Below are 22964 nucleotides of genomic sequence, written 5' to 3' on the forward strand. Positions count from 1 at the left end.
TTTCTTGATTTCACACAAAGACTCCTTATATTATTGTTGTTGTTTTTTTAAGGCTTCAAAAAAAAAAAACAAAAAAAACTTCTGGTTCAGTAAAGCAATAAAGACTTATCTGACAAGTTTGTCCCCATATTCTGACATTAGGCAAATAGAAATAGTCTTGGTAATTAAACCTAGATTAGGTTTGGTTGGATTTAATGTCAAAGAGTGAGGAAAAAGGCCTTCGTCTCGTATATTACACTCAAAAATTATGACAGACTGCACAACGCTACAAAACAGCTCTTGCGTATCTTAATCAGTTAAAAGGAGACAAACTCAGTCACATCAGATGTAAAAATCCTATGAAATGTAAGCCTTAGTCTCCCGCTGAGTTTGAAAACATCGTCTCTGGGACAGTGTGACATTCAAAGAGACGGTTGTGCGTGTCTGATGTGTGTCCTTACCGTGCCCCACCACAGAGCGTCAGCGTACGTGTCAAACTCCTTGTTGAACTCTTTCTCCACAAGATAGACCAAGAAAGAGGAGAAGATAAGCACCAGGAACCCAATGTACCAAGCAGTCACCAGCTCCTGCAAGCAGACGTTGGAACAATCGAGAGTTAAGAGAGGAAAATGTCCTTTCACACTCTGGCATTTACTAAGACCTTTCATTTTGGGATTTGACAGAAAAGTGGCAAACAGTCCCTGAAGGATTATTATTTCTTTACAAATGGATAAAAAAGTTATTGAGACTTTTATTTTATTTATTTTTTTTAGAAAATAAATGGGCAAAAACAAAACAAATGGACATCATGGGCTGTGATCCTGTAATGAGGAATGCAAAATACAAAACCAAATAAGTCTTCAACCGAAACAAAATGATTACAATTTTTAAGACAGATAGTTTTGGAATTATGGTGATATAGATCCTGTGACTGTTATCAATCGCTTCTTCTTCAGTTATATATATATGTATATATATATCTTTTCACAATCGATTAAAAATAATATATTAGTCTCTCTCTAGCGCTGACATATGGCGATTAATCACACGCTTTTCAAAATATGTGATTAAAATATGATTAACCTGCGTGATGTAATACCTTTTCATATTGATCGAATGTGTTACTGATAAATTTAGCAGATATTCTGCTTTAAACTCGTCCACAAGCAAAACATAATAATAAAGAAAGACTTTCATATTTCTAAGTGTAAATACAATCCCTTCTACCAAATATACAAACTCAAATACGTGTAAATTCAACAGTCAGAAAAGGAGTTTGATTTGATTTATCTAATCATATCCCCTTCCCATTCAATAGTTCATAAGATAAATAAGCTTCCCGTATCCCTTCTGAATAAAAATAGCTCCTGAACCAGATGAAAATAATACATACTCTTGTCTTTATGATGTCTTTCAGTAATTTTTCTATCGTACTTCTCAGACCTCCACAAACCTGGATTTAAACTAAAATTTCATTTTACACACAGGCTGATTATTGACTGAGTAGGCGACTTCTGAAGTCAGCTGACTGAGTTTCATTTCATTTACAGTTAAGAGAATAAGAGCAGCCGGCTATTAATGCACACAACCTTTACTTGTAAAAATTGGATCTTTTTCTTTCGGCTTCCACTTTATGCAGTTTCAGTCTATTTCAGTCTATCAAGGTGGCCGCATCGACAAAAAACAACAAACCTAGAGAGTCTGAATGCATTGTAAGTCACTGTACAATGTAGCAGGAATGCAAGTCACAACGGGATTCTTTGTAAATCACTTTTACTTGCGTGCTTGATGTAAGGCTGTTTATGTTCTGCGCTCCGTGTCTTCTCCCGTTAATAAAATTGATCTATCATGTGCTTTTAAAACGATTATACTTGCAGACATTCAGTGCTGGCACTTAAGAGGGGAATGTAAATACTTCCTCCGTGCGCAGCAATACTTCATTCAGATTACACCAGCAATACATTCAATATTTATACACTTAATTCGTTTTTATATATATTGTTACATTAATAAATGCTCTGTGTTGTACCTTTCAGTGTGCTCCCACTACTCTTTAACACAATGTAGACGAACTAGACACGCTTCAAAAGCCAAACCCTGACTGAGGGCATAAGTGGAAAACAGCATGAATTGCTCCCTAGTGGTGGTTATTGTAAGTGAAACAACAAGAACATTTCAACACCGATGTGCAACAGATCATCACATCCCAAAGCCGGATGGAAACGCCAAACGTAGAAAAGAAAAAAAAAAGGCATTGTAGATATCCCACCTTGCTATGAGCATAAACTACAGATCCCAGCAGCTTCCAGGTTCCTCCCCTGCGGTCCATGCGCACCATGCGCAGGATCTGAAGAAAGCGAAGGCTACGCAGTGCAGAGGTGGCAAAGACGTTGCCCTGGCTACCAGCTGAAACCACAGCAACCGAGGTGATAAGTACGATGATGTCTGGGGAGTAAAGCGGTGAAAATTAAAGGTCATGGGAAGCACAATGTAGGCAACAGGAACTGGTTTCTCACCTGGTTTCTACATCCAACCAGGCAGTCATCTATCTCCTTTAAAAACAGCTATTGAATCATGACAAGTTGTTGTTTTTTTTTTAACTTGATTTTATTTCCATTACAGTATTTACACCATAAACCTCCTCTAATTAATGGTTTATACGGCACAAATAAAGTTGCAAATAAAGTCAGCAGAACTTTACACACTAACAATCTTCCTGCATGCAAATTTGTGAGCATTTCAACTCTATTCTGAATAAATGCAGCGTAACACAAATATTTTCTAGCTGCATCCTTGGTGTGTTTTCGTATTTATCATCCTATTAGACCCACCTATGACACAGAAGGGTTTCCGGGCAAAGCGGAGGCGGCCCTGCCAGCCTCGGTATCGACAGCAGCAGCCAGCGCTCCATATCCTGATGATGTACTCCAGGCCAAATACTACAATCATCACAAATTCCTGTCGGACACACACACCACGCCCACACACACACACACACACACACACACACGCACCCATGCACACACAAACAACTTTAAATAGTCACAGAAAAGGAAAAAAAGGAGTCCAGAAGAAATAAATCTGAAAAAAAGGTTCATTGCAAACAAATATACATTATAAATATGAGTTTTCTAATAGTTTCTTAAAGAATTAAATTAAGTTAAATTTAAATCTTTAAAACCTCTGATTGAGTGACTTCACCTAAGAACAGTAGTGGCATTTTTCAAGTGGCTTCAAGATTATTTAAGTTTCCAAAAAATTTATTCTGGATTAATTTGTGTCCTTATTTTGTTTTGTTTTTTTAAAGTTGAAAACTGTGAAAAGTTGTGACCCAGAAATGAATAAATTAGATCAGGTTTTGACTAGAAGGTTATTTTAAACATCTAAAAGGTGAGTGGCTTATGGCACTCTACCAACAAACCCTGCAACTGGTGCAAGCAGATCTGGCTATTAGCAAAAACAACTCCAGGACATCACACACTGACTAAATGGACACAGACGTGGAAATTACAAATCAAAACCAGGAGTGGGAAAAGAAACTCATTAGGAACAGACTACAATATTACAGCTGGCACTAAATTCAAACTAAATCTGCACATAACCAGAAATCATATGAAATACCCACAGATCCACTGAAACAATGCAACAGAAAGTATCAGGAGAAATGTTTAAATGACATTATCATAAATGACTAAATCTGGTAAAAGCATGTAAGTGGAAGCCAGGAAAACGGCCGAGTCGTCGCTAAATTCAGATTTGATAGACAGAAGGAGATATAATATAGTTTATGCATTCAATTAAACTCTGCTACAGAAATATGGCTTTTGTTTGGCAGAATGATTACTCCTTTAATCACACATAAGCACAAGTTAAACTAATTTGGGCGAGTGTAATATTGATTTTACCTAGCAGTGGAGCTTCAACACTCATTATAGGCTTGGGTGTGCAAAATCAGCAGTCTATTGCTGCTGTGAGCATCATTAACAAACACACAAACTTAGAGAATCGTAACTCCGTTTCAGCGAGTATTCACACTCACACCAAATGTGATTTCCTGCAGCCACAGTGGATATAATCTGCGTACACATGCCCCTGATGATAACTGGTAAATCCAAGTGGAAACACAAAGTGAAATCTTCCTCTGATGGAGAATAATTCAGGTGCATAACATCCTTGAGTACCACTTTGTGGAATCGACATTTGATTTATTAGAGCACTCTGTGTTTTTGTGCAGCGGTCTATCGACACGGCTCATCTTGACTTGGACATCTTCGGCATTATTCTATACAAAAAGAAAAATACTCCGAATGTGTCAGAGATCATGGGCAAATCTTGTGAAAATTAAAAATTAAAGTTAAATTAAAATTAAAGGTGAAGAGGCTTATTCTGGTCCTGTTTGACACTATAACAGTCTACATTCCTCACATCCAGTGCAGACGCTTCACACAAACCTCTAAATGTGGCAAATTACAGCCTGAACTGTGAAATTGTCTCATTAAACTTAAAAAAAAGTAACAAAAAAACAACAACAACAAAATAGCTAATCGAGGACTACATCTTCCTCGCTTTACAGAAATACCGTCAAGGTTTAATTCTGGACGTCCTGTTACTCTGAAAATAAAAACCCATTAGACATCAGAAAGGTTCAGTCTTTTACCTTCTATGTTAGGCAAACACATTAACTGCTAATAATCTCTCTTTAATGATACCTTCATACATTATTAAGTAGGCATGCGCCCTCTGATTGTCACGTGTTGGTTTAATGAACCGGTCTGTCTGGAAGTGTGTCGGTGCGTCTGCGTGTCCTACCAGGATGAGCAGGCAGTGCGAGGAGAATTCCTGGTGAGCAGGGATGGTGGAGAACACCGAGAGAACCAGACAGCCGAACACCAGGATGAAGCTGTGGAGACAAGGCACGCATCACGCATGAAGGATAAACATTTAGTGTCCGGACAACAGGTTTAGGCTGATTAGTTACAGTATTGCACCCGTCTGTGGGGATAGATACAGGACATGTCTGCTCCGGCAGGCTGCACTGAAGAATACTTGTTGTTCTCAATCAAAGCCCAACTTAAGAGCTTCCAGCTTCACTAATTCTGCTTTTATTGCTGTTGGTGAAACAATTGTGCCTATTCCCACAATGTCCCAAGCGCAGTTAAAAAAAAAAACAAAAAAAAAACAAGGAGCTTATTCACAGCAACACGAGCTGAATGAGCGGCTGACACAAAGCTGCAGGAACTAATGGCGGCGCGCCCTGGAGAAACGGCATGTTATGGAAAATTACGAGCCCAAAAGGGAGAATCGGAGTGAATCAAAGTTTCGACTGAGTTGGGGAGTCAGCAAAATTCACATCGGGCCCCGTCCTTGAGTAAAACACTATGTTAAAATCCACACTGACTCTTGCCTGGTTGGCTTAGCAGTTTGGAACTATGAGTCCAATGGCGGTCATAATAACACACCACACTGCGAAAACACACAATCTGTGCATAGCAACCCAGGTTTAAGAGCAAGATTTCAGTGCCTTAACATGGATTAAGTCTAATCCACATGAATCAACTGTGTCCAAGGTTCATCCATCTAGCAGCTGAATTGAGGGATGCTGAAGGAGTTAGACATTTTCCTTGTTCATATTTACTTTGTGACATGCACCAGTGCCACAACATGATGCCACCGCCAACATGACGGACATCAGGTACTGTGTTCTTAGCTCTAAAAGCTCCAGTGATTCATCTAAACGCTGTTCAGGTCACCATCACCAACCAGCTGGAGTTTTGTCTCGTCAGTCCGCGAGACGTTTGACTTGTTCGTCCGCGCACTTTGAAATGCCTCGATCCTGAAATGGACTTTGTCTGGTCGATCGAAAGGCGTTAAACACTCACAGGTCAAATACACCAACATCAAATATTGCTTCAACTTGAACACAGGCTGCTCCAGTCTCCACTTCACCAGATTGAATCGGAGTTCCTCATTGTCTGGCTGCTGCCCATGAGGCAAAACAGTCATCTGGTAAGATGCTTAATTAGCAAACAAATTACAATTCATAAGGAAGTTTTCACACAACATATGCACTCGCTGGCAGCCTCAGTAGGGTGTTTTTCCTGTGTACTTCTCTTCTGTTTTTTTTATTATTTTTTATTTTTAAATCCCATCTGTCTTTCTGGTATTAATGGTCTCATTTTCAAGTGTTTCTTTTCCATACAAAATGCTGCTTCGGTCTCCCTCTTGTGCCATTTGAACAGCCTTCATTTCTTCGTTTTTGTTTGAGAGGCGTGAACAGAAGAAATTCAGAACCAAGTTTTAAAAACTGAACCATAATTCTAACGGATTCAACACTAAAATCAAAGGCGGCAATTTTAAACTGTCCTAAATATTGAAGATAATACAAGTAAAGTTTAAAGGTGCATTTAAAAGCAAGTTTGTGAGCTACACAGGTAAGCCTGAGTACCAGTGATGTACAAAAAAAAAAAAGTCTTTTAGTACATTATAAAGAAAGCATGACCTGCACTGATGGTTAATTAGTCAAGCAAATCTGGTGAGTGATAATTTAATAAATTGCACTGTTGTGTCTGTGCATGAAATAGCAGCCCGGCGCTTTTTAAAGTGCGACGTACATTTTAAGGACTTATTGAAAACAAATAGCACAGTGGATAAGTGCACAGATGAATAATCCTGTTAGCGCTCGTGGACGTGTCGACCTTCAGAACGTATTTCATCGAGGTTTCAGCTGCAATTATTCCTCTGTGCTCGTTTGCTCCTGTGCAGATTTCAGGGCCGCCCCTTTGTTTTGAAAAAAAAGAAGAAAAAAAATGATGAGCAAATGAACACAAAGAAAAATGAATACTAAAAAGTCTGATGAAAATATGGAGCATCATTCTGGGGTCAGAGGCCTTTTGTAACAATCAGTTCATCATCTGGAAGAGAATGGATTCTCCAAGCGCCGTTTTCAGGCTTTGTGAATAATCGCAAAGGCGTTACATTGATGATGGTTTCAAAACATTATGAATTCGTTCCTTTTTATACTCTAAACATTTTTTTTCCTCTCTTTGTGAAAGACATAGAAATAATTTTTTTAAAAATGTACCTGCCAGATAAGTGAATGACCTTTTAGCGACTGGAACTGTAACATCTGTCGTCGGATGGTTATGTTCGGACACGGTGATGGAAAAGTGTTACATCTGGGACCACAGAGCTGCTGGGTGATGTTACATGATGAGAAACACTTCTATCTGCAAACCTCAGCGAGGTTTCTACTTTAGCATTTTGCATTTTACCTGTTTTGGAAATGCAGTTATGCCCACTTCCATTCTTTCAATTGTTCAGTGAGGGAAAAAAACAGAAGTAAGAAAAATAATCTATTGATGTGAGCAGGTGATAAATAGTGAGTAGTGTCATTACATGGAGATTTAGCCGCTTTTCTGTCGTTTACAGACGTTATTGGCTTCTGGTCCTGAAAAACGATCGGGCGGTGGCAGATATACGTTTAGTGTGCTCATTGTTATCTTAATCCTACAGACAACTGTTCCTTTCATCCAGGGACAACAAGAAAGTAAGAGCTTTTAAAAGAGAAATGTAGATCATTTAAGTCAGTTACCGAACAACAAGCTGATAAAAGAAGGTTTTACACAAAGCCCCAACAAAGCCTCTGTCAGCTGAAGTTTAAATATTGCTCATCCATCTCAATATAGTTTAATCTTCACCATTCCTGACTTCCTGGATCAGGATGCTCCTTCAAAAATATGTGAAACACTTCCTGGCAAAGTTACGGTATGCACACTCTACAGGTTGGCAGAAACCAAGACAGAGGACTTTGATATCGGGATAAAAGAGAAAAAACTAATATATATTTTTTTTTTAGAAAAAGGTGAGAAACAAGCTAATCACATTGAAAGGTAAGCGCTCAGCGAGTGAACAAAATATATTTATCCTGACATTTCAGGACTGCTTTCCACCACTTGCTACTGTGTGCAAGACGACGCTGTGCTGTTGAGATTGATGATCATTTTTCCTTTACCAAACTACTAAGTGTTACCAGTTTGTTAATGGATTTTATCAATACATTCTGGCATTTTAGCAGATGAAATATTAATAAACAAATGTGCATCCATTCTATAAGTACTGCTTAAAATGAAATAATATTGAACTTCTTTTCACATTGATCAGCCCCTCCAGGATTTCACGACTGTTTGTGTGACTTTTCTGCTCTGAAAATCAGTGATTTCTGTGGTGCTACTTTGTAATACCGTACTTGTGCTTATGTAAGACAGTAAATGTGACTTGTGGTCCGTGCGCCACGTCGCTCACGGACCACAACTTCACATCAAGCAAGGGTGAGGCAGCAGTAGAGAAGACGGTAGAAATACTGTCACCCTCAGCTGGAAGTAATCAGTCACTTAAACTCAACGTTTTGGATCGCTTTTGCAAAAACGTGCCAATAAACTCACAATTATGAGTGAGCGGCAAAACGTGCGAGAGTCTGGGTTTTGGTGAATTCCTGCAAAAATCACAAAAAACCTGGAGAAACTGATTGATGTGATGTGCTTGACTGATACAGTTATACAGTACAAAGCACAACTATTAAGATGGCACTTTGTGTGGTTATTAATGCCTGTGAGGGCAATGAAACTGAGCTCATTCAGAGGTGATACAGAGATGTGGTGGCACAGCTGGATCAATCAAGCTCCTTGAAGGGAAAGTTTGAGGAAAATATCAGCTGCTTGCAGCTTTTTTAGCAGAATCCCACTTCGACAAACTCAACTCTTCCACGGAGCGCATTAGGATTCAAAATGTAGCGCAGAAGCCCGAAGAAATGACACTGACGCAAAGCAGAAGGTAAAAAAGTTTAGCAGCTGTTTACTGATGTCCAGGAAATTAACTGTTCACGTAACGTTTGCTTTGGACGTGCCTCTCGGTTGAATCCCTGTCTCTTCGGGATGTGTTGCCGTCCAACCAGCTTGCGGCTGAGCCGATGCTCGACAGGGCACGCTGACAAGCTGCAGGTGTTGGAGGGAGAGGCCGTTCTCAGGGCCCAAATACTGCAGCCATAATGTTGATGAATGGGGTCCAGCGGAGGAACCCATATACAGCGAAAAAACCCACAGCCTTCCCTCCAACAAGCTGACAGAGGAGTCTGAAAAGTACGAGCAGTGAGATTTAAGTGTGTGAGTAATCAGCTCCCTGGAGACTCAGAGCCTGAGCTTTACAAGGAATCATTACAAGCATCTTAAAATGGAAACGAAATATGTGACAGAAACTGGTCGGCTCTGTGAAACGCGCGTTTCCACTAAGAGAGAGAGAGAGAAAAAAAAAGCTCCCGACTCGAGGAGCAAGAGCACTTTAGTTTGATCTTAGCTTTGATATACTGTAAGTGTCAAACAATGGAGGTGATGGAGATGTGTTTTTGTGGGATTTGCTGTATGTATAATCTCAAAATGAACTGTTTAGGAGAAAGGACATTTTCTTTCTCAATGAACCAAAGTTTAGTTGCATGTATAGCTTAATCTTCTGGGTCCAATTTTCCATTAATGCCTTTGTTATTATCATAGATTATTATTATTGTAAGACTCTAAAGGAGGAGGCAAAAGAAGAGAAATCATTTTGTCTAAAAAACTTTTTTTTTTTTTTTTAAAGAAAACCAGAAATTTTTTGACTTTTGGTTTAGTTGAATAATTTTCACGTGTGATTCATTTTCAACCTTATTGCAGATGTTATTTATTTTATCAGTTTCTTGCTTCTATTTTATTCTCAGCAGGCAAAATCTATGACTCGTGACGCACCTTTCAGTTTTTCTCCCCTCAAGAAATGCCATCTGCACCTCAGGTGGCTGTGGATACATTTCCTTTTTTTTTCTTCAACAATGTAAGGTGGATTTTACTTCTGAAATACCTACGTGGAAACAAAAGATCAAATATTGAGCGCAAGGCAAAAATAATGTAGCCGACCTTGGTTACATTACTTGGTTTTACACGCCTTAGCAAGACTAAAGTTTTAAAAACAAACTACAAGAAGCACAAAAGGTTTAGGTGTAATTTTCATCATTTAAGGTTAAATGATGAGAATCAGAATGATCCAGTCTCGTCAGACCGTCAGATCCCAAAACTACACACACACACAGTAAAAAAGGCATGGGGTCGACCTCATGTCTTATGACCAATGGAGGGTCAAGAATGATGGATTTAACTGTGCTGACAAACTTTAGGATGTTTTCGAAATAAAACATCTCCATAACTTTACCTCCGATGTGAAGTGAGTTGAAAAATCATCATTATCAGCAAATCACTTCTCTTCCACTTTGCAAATTTCTAGTAGGTGGAAGTATAAATATCTTGTATTGATATTTTATCAGATAAAATATCAATAAAATTAATAAACCTCTGGTTGTAATGTAGCTTAATACGAAATACTTCCAGGGTGTACAAATACACTTGCAAGGTACTGTAATACACACAGACAAGATAAGTCGGCGGGCATTTTTGATACGTAAAACTTTCAATAAGCAATTGAAGGGAATAATGTAAGAAAGTGAAGTTTTCCCAGATGACGCCGTCTCTATCGTGATCCGTTTGCATGTTTTGTCAGTGCCAACCCTGCAAACTCTGCGCCAACAGAGAGGGAGGGATGGAGAACCAAGAAAGAGAATACGTAAAAGCCTCATGATGTTCGAAACACCTGAAAGCACAAAGAGGAGCAGCGGAGGACTCCACAGTGACACTAAGAGTGGAACGCTGAATCCTTTGAATCAACATGACAGAACATTACAGGAGGTAGAGCAGCGGGCCCTCCTGGATGAAAGCAGCTGAGTCTTCAGAGGAAGAGAACGGGCGAGCTCGGCTATAAATAACACGTCTCTCTTAAGGTGCGGGTCGTCATGTTGGTGCATCAGAGATAAAACAAGATTTTTTTGTTTTTGTTTTTTTTAAAGGCCTGACAAGCTGCGAGAACTAACAGCGTAACCAGTGTTTCCTTTCCTTTCATCTGCTTCACTCACTCATCTTCTACACTCTGGATCCATAACAACCACCGCCGCCATCGATCCGGTAATCAATTCTGCTCTTATGTTGCTTTGTTGGACTGCTACTAATACTGCTATGCTTGATTGTTAAAGCAGCACAGATTCAGGAGGAGACCTGGATAAATAAAGAGCAGCGGACATGTCAGAGAGAGAGGAGGTGAAAAAAACGATAGGACGGATTCAAGGCTGATTTCTTGCCAGTGTGCGTTTGGTTAACCCCTTTGTTTATAAGAGCGCAGTATCTTACCTGATGATGGGAGCCGTAAAACATAAGGGTTTTATTTTTAAGCAACCACTTGACCAAACAGAACCGGACCGACGGCAAGGTGCTACACAGCGTAGATCTGCGTGTAAAGGTCAGGAGTATGAGATTTATTTTATTTCTGTTTCCTACTAAAGTTGTGTGTTCAAAAGGTCATGAGCTGGAAGACATTACAGATTACCTTGTTTAGAAAAGATGAAGGGTTGGTGTATTCATTCTGTCAACCTGTTGCTCCTGATAGGAATGTGTAAAAAAAAAAAAACAACAACCTTAAAATAAATCCATCTTCTATGAACATTTCCATATAGGTTACTTCACAGCGAGTTTTTATGTCCATCAGTCGGTCAGTTGTTTATTACTTACTGTTTTAATCAGATATGTGCAGATGTGTATTAGTTTGATTGTTTATACATTTCAAAGGGTGGTAAAGTAGTCAAAAATTGCTATAAAGAAACAGTAGCACTACTTCAACATATTTTACTCAAGTAAAAGCAAGAAGAAATGTATTTGGTAAAGAAATGCCTGTCAAATACTGAGTTACTGATCAACATATCAATCGTTTAATATTTAAAAATGGCAGTAAGATGGAAAAACATGTAAAGTTATGTGAAAATGTTGGTATTTTATAGAGCAAAATGAAAGGAAGTCTTATAAATAATTATAAAATAGTAAAATCAGACAAAAGAAACACTTTGAATCAGTTTGAATCACCAATCAAAAACTGCGGGTGTGTGTCTGTGTGTGGTGAATTCTTGAAGAGCAAACTTGTTTTGACCGTTCAGCATCCAGAAATTTTACTCAAACTTAAATAAACACAAGATACTAATTGATTGTCTGCTTCACTGAATTAGTTGAAGCCAGAGGAGAAGTTAAAACAGAACCAACATCTGTCACAATGTTGCAGTGGACGCTGTCAGTTTTTTGGACGACATCCATACATTTTGTTGTGTCGCTCGTTTCACGATCTTTAAAGTCGCACATCACGGTGAAGTGGAATAATCTGGATTTCCGGTGTTGAAATGATGTAAAATATGTCATCAACTACCTCCCCCACCGAAAAAGGGTCCTATTTCATGTTTGTATGAGAGATTGTGCTGTTTTCGTGAGTCCCCAATTCTCTCAATCAAAGCGGCATGGGAAGAGGACTTGGGTTTTCTGTTTCCAGATGACTTGTGGGATAGAATTCTTTACCGTGTCCATGGTTCGTCACTGTGTGCCAGACATGGACTAATTCAGTGTAGGGTCCTGCATCGCACTCACTGGACTAAGGCCAGGCTTTCTAAAATATACCCAAACGTTAGTCCGGAGTGCGATCGTTGCCATCGAACACCTGCCTCACTGATCCATATGTTTTGGTCATGCCCATCACTAACGCAATATTGGACAAACATTTTTGCAGCCTTGTCTGAAGTAGCTCATATGTCCATCCAGCCTGATCCCCTAACTGCTTTGTTTGGTGTACTTTCTGAGACGGTTTCTTTGTCAAGACTTGAGGCTGATCTGGTTTCATTTCTCACTTTGTTGGCGTAGAATATTGCTGTGCTGGAAATCAGCTTCACCTCCCTCATTTGAAATCTGGATTAAAGATGCTTTACACTTTAGTAAACTTGATAAGATTAAATTTACCCTACGAGGTTCCACAACTAAATTTTTAAAGATTTGGCCGTTTTTGATTTTGTTCAGACATTGCCGTCCCGTATGGTGCCCAACTAAATTTTGCTTTTGCCTGACCTTTTTATTTACATTATCATATTATTTATCAAATTATTTATTTTGTCATTAATACCCATTGATGTACCTTTTTTTTTTTTTAATCCTTCCCTTTTATTTCTTCTTCTAACATATCTACTTTTTGTTTTTTGTTTTTTCTTGTTTTTTTTTTTCTTATTTCTCTGGATTTTATTTGGGAAGGCTTATCCATGTGTTCTGTACGACTTATGTTCGGTTCTGTTATAGAAAAAAGTCTACATATGTTGTTCATATATTTTTGCACATTTTGTATTTTGATGTTAAAACCTAATAAAAAAAAAAAAAAAAATTATGTCATCAACTGCCATTACAAAATGGACAAAATGTTGACTGAAATATGGTTTTCAAACATTTCCTGAAAACCCTTTCTTTTTCTTTTTTTTCTAATAAATTTTTGGTGCTAAATTATTTGTCTGTCAAATTCTGCTACCTCTGGCACGTTGCTTAGATTTAACCAAAAAAATTAATCTTCATAGCAAGCTAATAAAAACAGTGCTGTCACTGGAAAGTCCATTCGCGAATACCTTAAACACCTGTGAAGAAGAGCAGAGTGACCCACACGCATCAGAAGAATTGGCGTGTAAAGGCAGTGACTCATTAGAAATCTGCCAGCTGAAGAAGCAGCTGTTTGTTTTCTTCTCCAACATCCAGGAGCCATGCGATCGCAGCGAAGAGAGACGGCTGGATGGAGTGTGTGGAGGAGAGCAGAGACAAAGAAAGAGCGAGAGAGAGAGAGAGAGGAGCCGGAGAGAGGCCAATTTTCCATGATGATGCTCGCGCTGGAGACGGGTGGGAGAAGAGTCGGAAAACTCTTGAGTGCGCGTGTCCTCGCTAACTAGACACAGACTGACATGTTGGTGAGGAAAGCCAACACCTAACAGGCTCATGAAAACACTGGCTTACACACACACACACACACACGCACACACACAGAGACGCACCGTACATCAGATTCCGATCAGCTACCCGTTTTGGGACTAAAACCAGTCCAGGACTCCTGTTCAGAGAGCTGTGCAGCAGATGTCAAAAACAAAAACAGAAGTTCACGTGACAAGAATGTAGTTTAAATTTAATATACTTTCTAAAATTAGATCGCCTTGAACCCAGTTAGCCTAAAGCAAAAAGTAAAAAAAGAACAATGACTGTGTCGGAGGAGGAGATTTCATTCTCAGCTTCAAATTAAACAGGATAATGTCGCTTCTTGGACGTCGTTGCATAAACACACTGCGTTAATCTCAAACCTCTGAGTCGAGGCACAGCTTTAACATTTCTGCACAGCCAACACCCTCACCGTTTTACAATAAACTCCCCTGGAAGTCCTCCCCGCCTGCGCGTCTCGTAGTCGAAACACCGACTCTTTCCACTTAACTTTACTACCAACATTGTACATTGATGTCAAACTTCACAGTTACTGTGCCAAAGGAAATCCACTGGGTTTATGGGCCGCCTTGACTAAAGCCACTTAGCTATGAGGAAGGAGCAAGTGCCTGAAGGCTCATTACTCAGACCGAGCTGCTGGAGTCCATATTGAACAATGATCAAATAAGTGCTATGATTGTGCAGCTTGTTGAGCTGATATAAAAAAAATGGATCGTCAGAAATCTGGCCTTGCTGGCCATATGTATAATGTAATCATTTATTGAAGATATTATAGGTTCCCTTTGCTTTTTCTTTCAAGTAATTTAACACAGTGAGATTATAATTATACATTTTTATTTCGTGTTTAGTACTTTCTGTTGAGATAAAGCTGAACTACAGTTGGACTCCCAATTAAAGGTTTGGGTGCCTGATCTTCAACTCTACTCAATAAAGGAATCTAGTTATAGGTAACAACAAAAATATGCATCCATCATATCCACACACCTAAATATACATGTTTTTTTATTACAATTTTGTGTTTTTATTGCTCATCTTTATTTTGTTTCTTATGAATTTACTTTTATACTTCAGCGTCAAATAAAATCTACTCGAGAATTTTATGCGGAAAAGATTTTTTTCTTTTCTTTTCCTTAAACGTAAGTATGCCTATGTTGCATGTTGGCAAAGTTCAGAACCTTACGTAAAGATACATTTAAATCACACTCTATCACATTCAGCTTTGAAATGCAAATTGGTGTCCGCCACCATTACCATCCTATGAATAGATGTTGCTATAGCTTGTTTATTTGCCAGTGAGTTTGCAGATTGAGATTGGACAATTGAGTAAAGCTACAGATTCACTTCAATCACTCTTAACGTTTTCTCTGATCAATCCAAACCTATTGTAGCTGTAATAACATTATTAAATAAATTTAACAATCAAGTTAGCTCTTTAGTGGTCATGAGATGTTAGTAAAGTTCATGTGTGCATAAAGGCAAGTAACCCAATAATTACGACAATGTAGCGCATCTACACAAAACCCTGCGCACGCAAAAGTTGACACATCGATACAGTTGATAAGAAATGAGTGCTATAATGATTTCAAGGAAAGACGACTTAATGTCTCTGAATAAAAAGTAAAAAAAAGTCATCCAAATTTTCAAATTGAATAAAGCCTTTGGAAAGTTTCACGCTTTTATTGGAGCGCTGGCAGCAGAGAGCATACAGAATCAGCAGTTGAGATGAGCTGGCAGCCAGATGGCGTTCGATTCGTGCCCAGCGGCTCAATCCCTGTGGTTACCCAAACCAGGGGGGGAAACCGTAGATTGGCACATGAAGTGGAACTGAACTTCTCTTCTGCTTTCAAACAGCAGAAACTAAACCCAGTGATGAAGTTTTTCTGTCGTGTTCCACTTGCTCAATTGCATTTAAAGTTAAATATTTATTTTTGCGAGCTAGACGACGACTTGCTGAACAGAGATTGGTACCAAATGTGAGTATTAGTCATGCTGTCGGGCAAACGTTTGAAAGACAGTCGTATTTGGAGAGTCGAGAGTTTAATAGACGATTCTTCGAGATGGTTTCCTCTTGACTCTCCTATTTTTTACCTCCATTGTCACAGGTGACAAAAACCCTTTTTCTCCTCTTGTGGATTGTGCTCACTCTATCTCCATGCATTTCAGCAGACGTCTGTCTGCAAGTTTCCTATCTATAATTACAAACCTGGTGAACCAGCAAAGCAGAAATGCTTGTTTTTGTGTACCAGAGTCTTTTTTTGTTCGCTTTTCAAATTAATATTCTTTAATAACTACTCCTTCCATTTGGGGACTGATAATCTGTTACTTCCAAACTGCAAAGTAGTTTTATTTCAGTTTTAGTTTTTTGGTTTAATTTCATTTATCATTTTCTCCATTTTTTAGCACCACTAATTGGTATTAGCTAACTGTAGTTATGTATTTTTTTACATTATTGACTCAATAAAAACTAAAGAAGAGGGCTAACACAAGAAGAGCACAACAATGCTAGCAAAAAGGTCCATTGCAGGTCGGAAGGTCCCGCTTTAAATTCTGCCGTTGATGCTAACATGCCCAAATTTCAGAACATCAATGTGGCCGTCCAACACTTAAAGACTGACTAACTGAAAATGAAATGTTGGATAACAAAGGGCAGAAATTATTGATGAAACCACAGATGAATTCTTATCATCCACCTTTGAAACAGTAATGCTCGTTAAAAACATTGAAAAGCTGAGGTTTTTTTGTTTCAACAAAACAAAAAAAACGTGCTAACCTGACCCTATATGGTTTATTATAACGAGACGGACATATAGATGCATTGCACCTACCGTTAGCTACACGTGTTGCTGCTAATGGTAGCGATGTCGCTGCCATTAGCTACAACAATGCTGTAAGATTTAGCAACGCGTTGCTGTTGGAAATAGTAACACGCATAGTTGCTAGCATTTACCCTCGCGCAGGGTAAGGCAGACGTCATGCTGGAACAACCGGGAAAGGGGCTTCCCATCAGCCTGTCTGTTCCCGAAACTACAGAATCAAAGAAGAAGAAAAAAAAACTCGTAAAAGTGGAGTCAGTCTGATCCCTCCAGGACGGTGCAGAAAACGGGGAGGGGGGACTCCACTAAATAATTTCCAAGACCGCCACATCATAAAAAGTTCATGCAAGGTCCACTGTTGGTTAATAGACATGTTCCTCTTACCATTATTAGCAGCCAATGTTGCTAGTATTAGCATCATATGGCCTAAAAAGTAAAAAAATTAACAGAGAAATTTGTTGGTTTGAACTTTTTTTCTGAAAGTGATGTTGCGGCGAGAATCGCACAAAGGCATAGACCTATATGTGCTGAGCTTTGTAACCATGACAACTGATCATATGGGCTACAGAACCACAAATGAGATGCAACATAATGTACCAGTTCCAGATCCTATGTTTTTCTTGCCGTACTTTTTGATTTCTGGCCTGGCAAAGCTGCACAGAATCGCACACACTTTTGTTTTGCCTGAGACAAAGACGGGCAAAACAAAAGGCTCAATGTTTCACGAACCATCTCTGGCATTTCAACTTCAAGCAATGACATCTACCAATCAAACTCTTTCTTGCTGAAGAAACAAATAGGAATTTGATGATGATCCATCCAACCTTTTCATACTCGCTTTATCAGGTTTATAAGAGTGCTGGTGTTAAGCCCATCTCCAGCAGACACCGGGAATGAAGTGAGAGAGACACAGAGCAGGTGACACTCTGTGGTTACCTTACAGGTACAAAGAGTGACAAATGCTGACGAGTGGGTCTGAACGAAACGTCAATTTTATACTATTAAAGCCAACTGAATAATAATACAGTTGGATGAGATGTTCAGGTTCCCATCTCCGGAGTAAATCACAGAGAGGGATTGGACAGCCCGCACTTTTTGTGGTGAGATTGCTAAACATCCTCCCTCTTCATGCAGTCTAGCTCAAAAACTGCATCCCCGTGGCGTCGTCTTCGTGCCACCGATCTAAGTGTGGAGTGAAACTGATGTGAACGTATATATGCTCTACTCTGACGTTCCAGCGTCTTAAGTATGGAACACCAAGACGGGCAAAAAGGCATGAATTATTTTTTTTGAGTCTTTCATGCGTAAATTGCGTTGTGTGTATGCAAAGTACAAAAGCAACTGTGTTCACAGCTAGAAGCATATGTAAATGAACAACACCACCCAGAAGGATTGTTTTCATCCAATCAGCATAATCCTTGGATGAAAAAGAGCCAATCACAACCAACCAGTCAAAACACTCCTGAAAGTAACAGAAAAAAAACCACACAAAACTGTAGGATTTAACATGAAACATAATACACTGAATTCATAGCCTAATAATATGTCGCTAAGCATAGAAATATGCTTACTCTGTGCATTTCAGCTAACATTTCTACATTTCTTGAGCTGCTGTGGGATGCGATCCCTGTGACAGTCCCTTCCCAATCAACTCACATCCTCAGCACTTCAGAAAAACATTTTCACTGGACAGATCAAATCAAAACTTGTCTGGTGTTTTCTCGTTGTTAGGCAGGCGCATAAACAGAGATCTTTTAAAGAAACTGCTGCTCTGAAACTCTGAAAAAAAATAAATAAAAATCTGTGGATCAAGACTGCGGAGATAAGACGCCGAACCGAACCACATTGATGGAGTGAACTTATTAGGTCAGCAGATGGTTGAGCGTTTCGTTTATCACCAGAAAAGAGAAACGGAGCCACAGACACCGAGTCGGTTCTGCTTATGCGAGTTTATGTGGAAATGCATGACAAATACATGTATAACTGTTGATTTCTCTTCATCCTTTCTCCTCTTTTCTGAGCGCTGATTGTGTGGGCATAAACAGTGCACATTCAGTGTAATGTTATGGTACTTGAAGGAGCTGTCAACTGTGTCAAAGCTTGGCATCAGCCCACACAGCTCCATCTGCTCTGCTGCCTCTTAAGCTGCATGTTTTCAACATGAAACTGGGTGTTTCCTGTTTGCTTTCCTCATTACTCAGGTCTGAATAATGAGGAAAGTAAATCAAAGAACACACACATCCACGTATGCAATGTCCATATCATAATATTCTACTACTAGGTGTTTTCGATGCTAATTTCACTTCTTAACTTTGACCAGCTCAGGGTTTTGAGGACAGAGTAAGACAGTTTCCTGAGAATGAAAACGTGGCAAAAATCACAAATAAAAACGGCAACAGAAGACATTTAGCAGCAGCATTCTTTGGGTAACTTTTTGAAAAGCTGTCACAAAATGAGAGCATCTCACGGACAGCTTAAAAAGACAATGAGATATTAATAGGGTATACTTTTCATATTTTTATATTTGCATATTTAGTGCATCAAAGCACAGTAAGGAGTAGACACAAGAGTAGACTTAAAAGGCAGCCATCTTAGGAGGAAGAAATGCTGAGAAAAGAAGTAGGAACAAGAATATTTTTCTTTCATTTCCAGTCTGGTGGAAATAGGACACAGTCAGCCTGGAAGGAAGAAAAGGAAATTAGCAAATTCCCAGTTGTTTTGCCTTCTCTCCATTTTCTCTTTTTCCTGGACATAAAAAAAAAAAAAAAAAAATCAGAGGAGAAAGCAGGAGACAGAAAGTGATAGGAGCGCAAAAACTGCTGCCGAATTCCTACCGTTAAAGATTTAGTAGAGGCTATTTTAAGACTTCTCTTCATTTCTACATTACAGGGAAACCACGCTAAATCAATCTTGCCGCCATGCAGTTCATTAGTCTATGACACAGCAGGACAGATGCTAATTATATTATGGACAGAATCTGCATAAAAAGCAGCAGCGGACTGATGGGCATATAAATTCAGCGAAACATTTTACTACCTAATATCGACAGAGGAATTCATCTGAAATGCATTACTTTAATTGATGATCAGGAAACAAAAAGTCCAGTACCTGAGCATGTAATGTCTTACATTACATGCAAAAATAGCATTGTCAATTCGTTAATGATTTATGCGAATATGTTGGGGGCAGGGGGAGAGGGGGGGGGGGGTGCCACAGACTAAGTTTATCACAACATACTTGGATGAAATAATGTTTCATGTTTTCTAGCTTTTCAACTAATAGATATTTTCATAAAGTACAGAAAGTGAGTAAATCAATGTTTGGAAAAGGATCATCTCATCAAAAATGTCCTAACATAATGCAAGAATTTGTCTTGTCAAAGAAACAAGCAAAGCTTAAATTTTTTATTGATACTTCAACATATTAAGATAAGTTATATATATATAAATAAAACTTATCTTGAACCTTAATAATCTCAACTAAATGTCTATAAATAGACCTAATTATATATGTGTGTGTATCTTGTTGGTTTGTGTTTTATAACAGTCTAATTACTTAACAAAAAATCTTGTCAACAAAAAGAAGACAGGGTGAATAATTATGCCCTGACACATTCATACCTTAGAATAATAAAAAGACACCAATTAACATATTTTGCATTGTGAGAGGAAGTTGGAGTATCCGTAGAGAACCAATGGATGCAGTGAAACAATTGCAACACTGTCTGGCCCCATAATGAGTCAATTTACCATCTTTTTCAATCTTCATATATCTTTGCTGAGCATCATTGGCAGAGACAAAAGAGGGATAATGTGTAAATATTTATATTCCTGGATGTGCAGGTTGGACTCTCTCTGGTCTCCTGTATCTACGTTGGTACTGGCCGATCAGTAAAACACATCCAGGAAGGTTCTGCTGAATGCATGACTCTACTCTGGATAGAGTCGCTGCTTTTGGCACCTGGCGGTATAATACAGCACCTGTAAGCTGGAAGATAGGACTTTCAGCACTAAAGACCCACATTTAAAAAAGAAGCAGGATAAATACAGACATTCCAACAGCAGAGGGAAAAAAAAAAGAAAGAAAAAAGATGGAATTCTGGGAACGTCCCAATCAGCCACGCTGATGGCCTCCAGATAACACAGATAATCAGTGACAGGGGACAAACGGCTGTTGCACCAGGGAGGGAGACGGGAGAAGCATGAGCCTGAACGACACGCACTGAAACAGATCAAAAGCTTTGGCGGGAAACTTTCACACCCCCGTTTGATGTCTGATTGGCGGGGAAATTCTGGGCAATCTAACGCGTGCGGCCGCTTGCCTGTGAAGTGTATAACTTATCTGTTTGCGATTGAGGAAGGGCATCAGTGTGATGTGAAGTGTGACCGTGTTTAGAAGCGTGCAGAGCGTATGCACACGCTGTGCGACACGCTACATCTGTTTCTATCGTGACTCCATTACGTCTCCTCTGGTATGCCGACAACTCATACGAATCCCTGCTTTATTCTCTCTACATGTCACTTGATTTGAACAGCTTTGTCTTCCTGGGTTACAATTATATAGCCGTCATCACTTTCGAACAACTTGACAAAGACACTTTCTTGCTAGCATGAAAAAGGTTAGTAATTTTTCCGTAACATAATTTGGTTTTTCACATTTTTTTAGTGCAGGACAACAGAAATATTTAAAGAAAATTTGTTTTTCTTTTCCTCTCGTTTGTTTGACCAATCTAACCTGTAGTGGTTACAACACACCCACTGTTTAGTTGGATTTATTGCAACAGACTAAATGGTACACGGTTTTTAATGTTCCATCAGCTTCTTTTCTCCTCTTACTTTTAATCGATTGCTACAGCATGTGCTCCTTCTGCTTTCATACGCCTGTCCTTTTGTCACCTTTCTTTAGCTACATCCCTTTTCTCCTCTTGCTTTCCTTTATTTTTCCAGGTTTTTGACAAGTTCCAGGTTGACAGCTTCATCTGGACTAAAAGGTCAAGCAGGACTTTTGCAAAAATAATTCAACAACAATCAACTTATGATTAATTTCTATAATGGCTTATTAGGTCTATGATAAATCACAATGTTATCGATGATAGCATCCACTTAGATCTTCCTTTAGTCTTGTAGTTTTACCACCATCCAGACGAGGGCACCACTGGCCATTCTTAAGTAGAGCCAGTCGATACAGGAATAAAGATGGCGGCAGCATGCCAGAACGGGAAAGATAAACAGTTCAAGGAAAGTCCAGAGTGGCATTCAAAATACACTTTACATGGTTCTGTTTTGAAATATAAACACTCAATGAGCTTTACTTCAAATGACTGACTGATGTGCTGTACAAAAGTGAGGATAATGCAGAAAAATTAGGACATGTTGGAAAAAACATGACGCCAATACGCAAGATCAATTTTTTTTCTATTCAGCAACCTAAGAGGTTTCTGTTTTGCTATATTTCATAAAATGTTTGAGTTTAGTAAGGTGAGAAAAATCAAAATTTTCTGTTTATTCCATCTGTATTTTACACAGCTGACAAAATAATGTTACATTTTACTGATTTATTTATCTTTTCTTAAATAAGCATGTTATGCAAATTTAGCCGTTCATGTAATAGAAAGATGGTTGACCCTCTTGATACAAGAGAAAAATGGTTTTTAACAAATACTTAGTCGATCAGTACGGTCAATCAACACCTTGCATTCACGCCTGTAAACATTTGCTTTTGTAGACCAACAAAAAGCAGATCATAATTGTGAATTAGAAGAAAAATGACACAAGAGTAGAAATGTTCACCTTTGCGGAGTAGCTCAAGCTCAGTCAGCTTGGATAGGGAACATCTGTCAGCTGCAGCTTTCACATTCAACCACAGATTCTCAAACGCATTCAGGCCTGGAATTAGACGGGGCCGTCACATGAATACGTTTTGATCCGAACCGTTTCCTTGTAGCGCTGGCTGTACTTTTAGGATCGTTAAAGGTGAACCCTTGTCCCAATCCTTTGCAGCCTGAACACCCATTTCTTGCTAGGTTTGATTTGTGGCGCACACTTTCCATTTTACAGATGGTTGACCAGGCGGTGCTCCGCAAGACGTCCAAAACGTGGAATATTGTTTTATTGTCTGATACTGCTTTAATAATTTCCACAGCGTCATCACTTTTAATCACTGCATATAGCTTTAGAAAATCTGAAGAGGCATTTCTTCTCGGTTGAAACGCATATATTGAAGTCATTTAGAAATAGAGTAAAATCTGTGAACTTACACTTGTGTCTCTTAACCT

At 38.9% G+C, this 22964-nt stretch overlaps 1 protein-coding gene across 9 annotated transcripts in view; it reads right to left on the reverse strand.

Annotated features, from left to right (window-relative positions):
* kcnq5a (potassium voltage-gated channel, KQT-like subfamily, member 5a) overlaps positions 1-22964 on the reverse strand; it is a 110514-nt gene that overhangs the window by 31605 nt on the left and 55945 nt on the right. For all 9 annotated transcript variants that reach the window (XM_044136319.1, XM_044136314.1, XM_044136312.1 and 6 more), the window contains exons 2-5: positions 4789-4879; positions 2811-2937; positions 2249-2424; positions 441-566 (exon numbers count right to left, since the gene is read on the reverse strand). In XM_044136319.1, the coding sequence (XP_043992254.1) occupies positions 441-566; positions 2249-2424; positions 2811-2937; positions 4789-4879 (520 nt within the window). The remainder of the gene's footprint in view (positions 1-440; positions 567-2248; positions 2425-2810; positions 2938-4788; positions 4880-22964) is intronic.

Source organism: Gambusia affinis, linkage group LG13 (assembly GCF_019740435.1).
Source record: "Gambusia affinis linkage group LG13, SWU_Gaff_1.0, whole genome shotgun sequence".
In the NCBI taxonomy this organism is placed as follows: Eukaryota; Metazoa; Chordata; class Actinopteri; order Cyprinodontiformes; family Poeciliidae; genus Gambusia; species Gambusia affinis.